The sequence below is a fragment of the Gorilla gorilla genome, chromosome X, assembly GCF_029281585.2.
Source record: "Gorilla gorilla gorilla isolate KB3781 chromosome X, NHGRI_mGorGor1-v2.1_pri, whole genome shotgun sequence".
In the NCBI taxonomy this organism is placed as follows: Eukaryota; Metazoa; Chordata; class Mammalia; order Primates; family Hominidae; genus Gorilla; species Gorilla gorilla.
This window is the reverse complement of record NC_073247.2, coordinates 166,360,243-166,369,195: the sequence shown is the minus strand read 5'-3', so window position 1 is coordinate 166,369,195 and position 8,953 is coordinate 166,360,243. Positions and strand designations below refer to the sequence as shown.

Sequence of the window (8,953 nt, the reverse complement as noted above, 5' to 3'; positions counted from 1 at the left end):
TTAGGTCGCAGGGCTCCTTCCGAGCGCTTTCTCGTGACCCTGGGTGACAGTGGCAGGCGCCCTGCTGCGTAGGCTGCCCCGGGCACAGCCGCTGGAGGAGCTGCAGTTGCTCGAAGGGGCTTCCCAGGCTTCGCTGCTTGCTTTTCCCGCCGTCTTGGGTTGCGGGCGGCGTCGGTTCCCTCCCCGGGGGCCGCGGCGGCAGGAGGCGGGGGTCGCAGCGGCCGCTCGGGGCGGCGCTGGGCGGGCGGGCGGGCGCTGGGCCCGCCCCGCCGGCATCCTTGGCCCGACTTCCTTCTGCCGCGGGCGGCTGGCCCAGCTGGAGGAAGCGGCGGCGGCGGCCACGATGAGTGCGGGCGACGCAGTGTGCACCGGCTGGCTTGTTAAGTCGCCCCCCGAGAGGAAGCTACAGCGCTACGTGAGTAGGGGCGCCGCCACCCGCCCGGCCTTCGCGTCCCGGGGCACCCGCCCGCGGGGCGGCCGCGCGGTGGCCGCGGGGAGCCGCTGGGCTCTGGGCGCGCCAGGCGCAGCCGCTCCCAGCGCCCGGGACTGCGGGCGAGGCCGATGGACGGAAAGCGAAATCGCACGTCGAGCCAGCTTCGCCGCTGTGCTAGGCAGCGGGCCGGAGACCAGGTGGCGCCTGCCCGCGGGGCTCAGGGACTCCAGACCGCCGCTGACTCTAGCGGAGGGAGGCGGGTTGGGGCTGAAACCTCAGGCGCCAGTCTCCGTACAGGAGCGGCCAGGGAGACATCTCGAAAGCGTGCCCCTTTCTTTGGCTGGGGGTGGCTCTGAGACCCATCGCCCCGCGAAGGAGACGCGGCAGGGGATAGGGAGACTGACAGCCAGAGGGGAATTGCCTGCATCCCCCCTGGACCGTAAGGAGTAAGGAGTGCTGCTCATGTAGCTGTCATCGGACACTGCTGTCTGGAACCCTACGCAGTGTAACTCGTTTCTCATCGTGTAACTCGTTTCAGCTTCTTCTTAATGCTGACACGGCGCTTTTATAGTGCCAGCTGGACAATTGACTTTTACTAGTATGAAATTAGGAATACTTGGAAGAGCGTATCTTCCTACATATTCCATTACCGTTTTAAGATGTACTATCGACACCTCAAACGTTCATTATCTCCATCAGCGTCCTCACGACAAGGTCTTAAAAACATTCTGCTTAAAGACCTGATTGCTACTCAGTGTTTTTCAGCCATTAGGAAGAACCACTTCAGTCCCCAGGGAGTTGCATATAAATAGATATTAGGACTTCTTGCTTTTTTTAGGCTGGGAGTAGCTGGATGGATTCATCTTATTCTTAATTCCTAATTTCTCTGCAACTTCACTGCACGGTGGTAGGAACAAACTTGCGCATGTCTGCGCTCATCCAAAGCAGCCCACCCCAAATGTGGTTCAGCCTTGTGCTCTTGTCTATGCAGTGCTCTCAAACTGCTGTCCTCTTCTGGCCCAATTTCACAACTGTTTTTGTTCCCATATAGATGAGGCACATATTGTGTGGAAGTTCAAGAGGTGGGATTATAAAAAGACTTTAATAATGTATGAATACTTCCAGAATGTGTGGCAGGAGATTTTCCTGAACATAGAGTTGCTCAAGCCCTCTTTCCCCATTCACATCGGGCTAGACAGTGTTTGTTTCTCTCTTAGGGGTCTTTGAAAAGATTTTTGTTGTTTGTTCTGCAGAACAGAACTTTAGAGGAAGGTTGTTCTATTCAGCACGTGAATATCAAGAGTGCATAAATACTGAGATTTCTCTAAGTGCCAGTGTGTCCCTACATCATTTGCTTTTGAGTCCAGGAGTCCATAAGCACAGGGTCCAATATCTCTTGGCCTCTGCATTATCCAGCTGCTTCCTTAACTGTGAAGCTACTCAAAGGAGGCAAGAGAAGAAAACCTGCCCCCATCACCTGCATGAGCAGGTGAGGCTTTTGTCACACAGTAGTGCTTGCAGTGTTGACTCAGGATGGGTTTCCTTGTTGTCCTTTGGAATGACAGACATTTTAAAGGTTCACTATACAGTTTCAGTAGATGATACAGAAAGATGCCCCTGGAGGGCAAAGATTATAGAATATTTTATTTCCCAGTCTTTTTTTGTATCTTAAGCAGACTGGCTTAGGGAAGTTTATTAGTATTTCATCAACTTTGGGAAGGCATGAGTGTGTGTGCCTATTATCACACGTGGTTCATTCCTTTAGGGAATGTGGCAAGAGTAGACACTGCGCACCTTAGAGATATGTGGGGCGTGTGATGATGGGGCAGTGACTAGACTTAAGACACAAGAGTACCTAGGTGTCATCTTACCAACACTCCAAGACATAAACCTTGATGTTTGGGAACTCTCTCTAAGAAAGATCATATATAGTCAATGCTTTTTTTGCTGACAGGCATCTGTCCCTGGAACACACCACAGAAAGAATTCTTTTTCCTCTCATAGCTAAATTCTGCAGGAATCTTTTTCACCACTAGATGGTGATCATGTGTCACTTCGACGGGGCCTGGATAGGGCTGTTACAGCTGCTTAAATTCAATTCCTGTCGCTCCCTCCCGTTAACGGAGCGCTAACTCCGAACTAGGCCCTGTGTTACAGGCTGGGAAGACAGAAAAAAAAGACTTGATTCCAGTTTATCGTTTAACATTTGTAATAGTAACATAGCAAAACTAGTTATTGGCACAACCAGGACAATAACTCAGTTATTCGTGCTGCCAGGCCAGCAAGCAGCACTCCATCAATGTTTGCTGTTACAAATGGAAGCTCAGGCAGTTTTTAGGTAAACCTTTCAGTCCAAAGTAGGCTTGTACTTCATCCACTTGAATCCATCAGTGAAGACAATCAGAAAGTTATTTTTTATCATTGGTCTTTTAAAAGATAGTTATTTTCATTTGTACTTTTTGTTTCACAAGAAATATATTCTTATGTTAATAAATAGAATGAAAAGTGAAGACCCCCTTTAAATTTCCCCTACCCCCCTACCTTCCCTTTGCTCTCCTCCTTATTCCACTCCCCCACCCAGGGATAACAACTGTGAGCCGTTTAGTGAGTACCATTCTACAAAATTTTTCAGAAAATATATAATTTTCTTTTTGCACAACTGGGATCATATTATACTAACTGCCCTGCAATTTGCTTTGTTCACAAAAATTCTGGACATCTTTCCAGGTTAGTACATATAGATTTACTTCATTCTTTAAAGCATTGTCAAATATTCCTTGTAATACATATAATATAACAATTTCTCTATCGGTGAACATTTAGCTTGCATCTATTTTTATCCATTTTAAAGAGTCCTATAATAACAGTGATAATAAAGCTATAATAGTTCACTTTTATTGAATGTTTATATGTGCCAGGCACTACACTATGAACTTGTGTTAACTCATTTAGTTTTCAAAACAATGCCAAGAGCCAGGCACTGTTTTTGTCCCTGGATATAGGTTCTCTGGATATAGGTTCTTTGTTGCATATTTAATTTGCAAATATTTTCTAGCAGCCCATAGTTTTTGTCTTTTCATCCTCTTTTGAAGAACTAAAATTTAAAAATTTTAATGAAATCCCCAATACCATTTTTCTTTTATGAATCATGGATTTAATGTCAAATCTAACAACTCTTCATCTAGCCTAAGATCCTTTGTCACCCAGCCTTGACCTCTTGGGCTCAAGTGATCCTCCCACCTCAGTCTCCTGAGTAGCTGGCACTATAGCTGCTCCCCACCATGCACTGCTAATTGTTGTATTTTTTGTAGAGAGGACAGGATTTCTCCATGTTGCCCACAGGCTGGTCTCCAACTCTTGGCCTCAAGTGATCCTTCCACCTTGGCCTTCTAAAGTGCTGGGATTACAGGCGTGAGCCAATGCACCTGGCCTCTGAAAGTTTTATATTTTTATATTTTATATTTAGATCTATGATCCATTTTGAGTAAATTTTATAAAAGCCGTGAGGTTTGTATCATGGTTTCTTTTCTTGCATACCGATTTCATTTGTTCCAGTACTATTTATTGAGTAGACTGCCTTTATTCCTTCGATTTACTTTTGAAACATCATCAAAAACCAATTTACCTGAAGGGCACAGTGGCTCACGCCTATAATCCCAGCACTTTGGGAGGCTGAGGCTGGAGGACCTCCTGAGGTCAGGAGTTCAAGACCAGCCTGGCCGACATGGTGAAACTCTGTCTCTACTAAAAATACAAAAAAAATTAGCCAGGCATGGTGGTGGGCGCCTGTAATCCCAGCTACTTGGGAGACTGAGACAGGAGAATTGCTTGAACCCCAGAGGTGGAGATTGCAGTGAGCTGAGATCACCATTGCCCTCCAGCCTGGGCGACAAGAGCAAAACTATCTTAAAAAAAAATCCATTTACCATATCCATGTAGATCTATTTCTGGATTCTCTAGTCTGTTCCATTGATCTATTTGTTCTATGCCAACAACATGCTGTTTAATGACTAATGACTGTAGCTTTACAATAATTCTTGAAATCAGGTTATTTTAGCCCTCAAACTTTTTCTTTCTCAGAGTTGTTTTGGCTATTTTAGGTCCTTTGTTTTTCTATAACAATTTTAGGATTGGTTTGTCAATTGATTTCACTGACCTCATATCCCATAGCCTTGCTAAACTCACTTATTAGTTCTAATAGCCTTGTCTGTAGTTGCAACCTGCAATACTATAAATGTTGCATAGAAATGACGAGAGCAGACATCCTTGACTTTTTCTTGATTTTAGAGGGAAAGCATTCCATTTTTCACCTTTTAAGTATGTTAGCTGTAGGCTTTTTGTAGGCACCTTTTACCAAATTGAGGAAGTTCCCCCATCTTGCTAGTTTGCTGAGGCTTCTTCTCATGAGTTGGATTTTGTTGTGTTTCCTGCATCTATAAAAATGATGATATGTTTTTTATTTTTTAGTCTGTTACTATGGTGAATTACACTGCTTGATTTTGAATGTTGAACCAACCTCGAACTTCTGGGATAAACTTCAGTTGGTTGTAACATATTATTCTTTTCATATATTTCTGGATTTGCTTTGCTGATAGTTTGGCTGAAGATATTTGTGTCTCTGTCCATGAGGGATATTGGTCTGCAGTTTTCCTTTTTTATGCTATCTTTGGTTTTGATATTAGCATAATGCTGGCATCATAAAATGAAATCAGAAGTTCTCCCTCCTCTTGTATTTTCTGAAAGATGTTGTGTAGAATTGGTATTCCTTCTTCCTTAAATGATTGGTAGAACTCACCATTGAAAACATCTGGGCCTATACTTTTCTTTTCGGGAAGGCTATCAACTACAAATTTTCTTTCTTTCCTTTTTTTTTTTTTTTTTTTTTGAGATGGAGTTTCACTCTTGTCACCCAGGCTGAAGTGCAGTGGCACGATCTTGGCTCGCTGCAACCTCCACCTCCTGGGTTCAAGAGATTCTCCAGCTTCAGCCTCTCGGGTAGCTGGGATTACAGGTGCCCGCCACCATGCCTGGCTAATTTTTGTATTTTTAGTAGAGACAGGGTTTTGCCATGTTGGCCAGGCTGGTCTCGAACTCCTGACCTCAGGTGATCCACCCGCTTCGGCCTCCCAAAGTGCTAGGATTACAGGTGTGAGCCACTGGGCCCGGCCAAATTTTATTTCTTTAATAGATATAGGGCTATTTGGGTTATCCATATCTTCTTGAATGAGTGTCGTTAGTGTCTTTCAAGGCTTTTCTCTATTTTGTCTAAGTTCTTGAATTTATTGGCAGAAAGTTGTTCATTATGTTCCCTTATTATCCTTTAAATGCCTGTATGATTTGTAGTGATGCCTCAGTTTTCATTTATTACATTAGTTTTTAGGAACCATCCTCTGGTTTCGTTTATTTTCTCTACTTTCTCCCTGCTTTCAATTTCATTAATTTATCCTCTTATCTTTATTATTTTCCTCCTTTTGATTGCATTGGGTTTAATTTAATCACTTCTTTATCTAGTTCCTTAGGGAGGAAACTTAAATTACTGATTTGAGACCTTTCTTATTTTCTAATATAAGCATTTAATGCTATAATCTTCCTTTTTTTTTTTCTGAGACTGAGTCTTGCATTGTCACCCAGGCTGGAGTGCAGTGACACAATCTTAGCTCACTGCAACCTCTGCCTCCTGGGTTCAAGCAATTCTCCTGCCTCAGCCTCCTGAGTAGGTGGGATTACAGGCACCTGCCACCATGCCTGGCTAATTTTTGAATTTTTAGTAGAGATGAGGTTTCACCATATTGGCCAGGCTGGTCTTGAACTCTTGACCTCAAGTGATCCAGCCCACCTTGGCCTCCCAAAGTGCTGGGATTACAGGCGTGACCCACCACACCTGGCCAATCTTCCTTCTAAGCACTACTTTAGATGCATCCCACAAAATTGGATACGTTGCATTTTCATTTTAATTCATTTCAAAATATTATTTAATTTTCCCCTGAGATTTCCTCTTTGATCCAAGGGTTGTCTGGAAGTTTATGTAATTTCCCAATATTGGAATTTCTAGATATCTTTCTATTATTAATTTCTAGTTAAATTCCATTATGATCTAAGAACAAACTCTATATGATTTATATTCTTTAAAATTTGTTAAGTGTATATCATGGCCCACAATATAGTTTCACTTCATGTACATAAGCACTTGAAAAAATACGTATTCTTCTGTCATTGGGTAAAGTGTTCTATAAATGTTAATTAGGCCAGGTTGGTTGATAATGTTATTCAGTTCTTCTGTATCCTTACTGATTTTCTGTTCACTTTTACTCTCAGTTACTGAGGGAGGAATGTGAAAGTTTCTATCTGTAATTGTAGATTTGTCCACAGTGTCCACATTTCTACCTCCAGTTCTATTTGTTTTTACTTCACATATTTTGATGCTCCATTTCTAGTTATACACATTTGGAACTACTATGTTTTCTTGGGGAATAGAAGCCTTTTTCATTATTTAATGTCTTGCTTTGTCCCTGATGCTATTCCTTGTTTTGAAGTCTATTTTCTTCTTTCTATTGTCTTTTTGATAATAGCTTTCTTTTGATATGTGCTTGCACGGTGTATCTTTTTCCATTCTTTTACTTCTAACCTCTCTGTGTCTATATTTGATGTAGGTTTCTTATATACAGCATAGAGTTGGGTCTTGCTTTTTAACGCCTTTTTTTTTTTTTTTTGAGACGGAATCTCACTCTGTCGCCAGGCTGGAGTGCAGTGGCACGATCTCGGCTCACTGCAACCCCCGCCTCCTGGGTTCACGAAGTTCTCCTGCCTCAGCCTCCTGAGTAGCTGGGATTACAGGCACGCGCCACTACACCCGGCTAATTTTTGTATTTTTAGTAGAGATGGGGTTTCACCATGTTGGCCAGGATGATCTCGATCTCTTGACCTCGTGATCCGCCTGTCTCGGCCTCCCAAAGTGCTGGGATTACAGGTGTGAGCCACCACACCCAGCCTCTCACCTTAATTGGCATATTTAGTTCATTCACATAAAGTATGATTATTGAAATGTTTATATTAAAATACACCATCTTGCTAGCTGTTTTTCATTTGTTCTATCTGTTCTTTGTTTCTTTTCTCCTCTGTTTCTGCCTTCTCTTGGGCTAATAGAGCCTTTTTTATTATTCCATTTTATCTCCATTGTTAACTTACATTTCATAACTTCATATTTTTGCAGTTGCCCTGGAGTGTAAATTATACATCTTTAATTAGTTGCAGACTTCCTTTAAATAATATTATATCATTATAATATTAGTAGTATAAGGACATTGGAATAGTATATTCCCAATTCCATTCTTATATTCTTTGTGCTGTTGTCATGCATTTTACTTTTACATGTGCTATAAACATATGATACACTGCTACTAATTTTGCTTTAGACAACCAGTTATCTTTTCAGTCAATTAAAACAAAGAGAAAAAACTAAACTTTTATTTTTCTTTTATTTATTCCATTTCCGTCACTCTTCATTTCTTTATGTAGGTTCAAGTTTCTGTCTGCTATCATATTCCTTCTGCCTGAAGAACTTCCTTCAGCATTTCACGTAGTTTAGGTCTGCTGGCAGTGACTTCTCTGTTTTGTTTGTCTGAGAAAGTCTATTTCTCTCTCATTTTAAAAAATATTTTCACTGGGCATAGAATTATGGGTTGACAGTTTAAAAATTTTGTTTTGTTTTGTTTTTCTTTTCAGCACCTTAAAGATGTCACTTTATCAATCAGGAAATACACACACACACACATTAATACATTTAGCTTGATCCAATATTATATTCTGTCTTCCTTGGCTTAACATCCTGGGAACCCATTTCCACAGATTTCAGTGGTTTTTAAAGACAGCTTTATTGAGGTATGCGTGTGTGTATGTGTGTGTATATATATATATATGTACACACACTATAGAATTCACCCATCATAAGTGTACAGTTGGTTGACTTTGAGTAAATTTATACAGTTATGCAACCATCACTGTGGTCTAGTTTTAGACCATTTCTATCCCCACGAAAAATTCCCTTAGCCTATTTGCAGTCACTCCTCACTCCTATCTCTAGCCCCAGGCAGCAACTGATCTGCTTTCTGTCTCTATAGATTTGCCTTTTCTGGAAATTTCATATAAGTGGAATAATAGATTATGTGGTCCTTTTATGTCTGGCTTCTTTCCCTTAGCATTGACCCCACAGCAGCCAGTGTACTTTCTGAAATTCATTTAAAGTAGAAGCTGTGGCCATTGATATGAGATCTTTCTTATTTTCTAATACAGATGGTTCCTGACTTACGATGGTTTGACTTATGACTTTTTTTGCTTTACGATGGCATGAAAGCAACACTCATTAGTAGAAACTATACTTCAAATTTTGAATTTTGATTCAAAATTCTTTATAACTATTATAAAATAGGCTTTGTGTGAGATGATTTTGCCCAACTGTAGGCTAATGTAAGTGTTCTGAGCACATGTAAGGTAGGCTAGGCTAAGCTATGAAGTTCGATAGGT

The 8,953-nt window shown here is 41.7% G+C and overlaps 1 protein-coding gene across 4 annotated transcripts in view; it reads left to right on the top strand.

Annotated features, from left to right (window-relative positions):
• The first annotated feature begins 286 nt into the window (after window positions 1-286).
• The window catches only part of GAB3 (GRB2 associated binding protein 3), an 81,965-nt gene continuing 73,298 nt past the window's right edge, over window positions 287-8,953 (top strand). For 3 of the 4 annotated variants that reach the window (XM_055375934.2, XM_019018840.3, XM_055375933.2), the window contains exon 1: window positions 293-415. In XM_055375934.2, the coding sequence (XP_055231909.1) occupies window positions 344-415 (72 nt within the window). In that variant the 5' untranslated portion in view covers window positions 293-343. Of the gene's footprint in view, window positions 416-8,953 lie in introns of all 4 variants that reach the window. The other variant, XM_004065150.5, reaches the window with a different exon arrangement.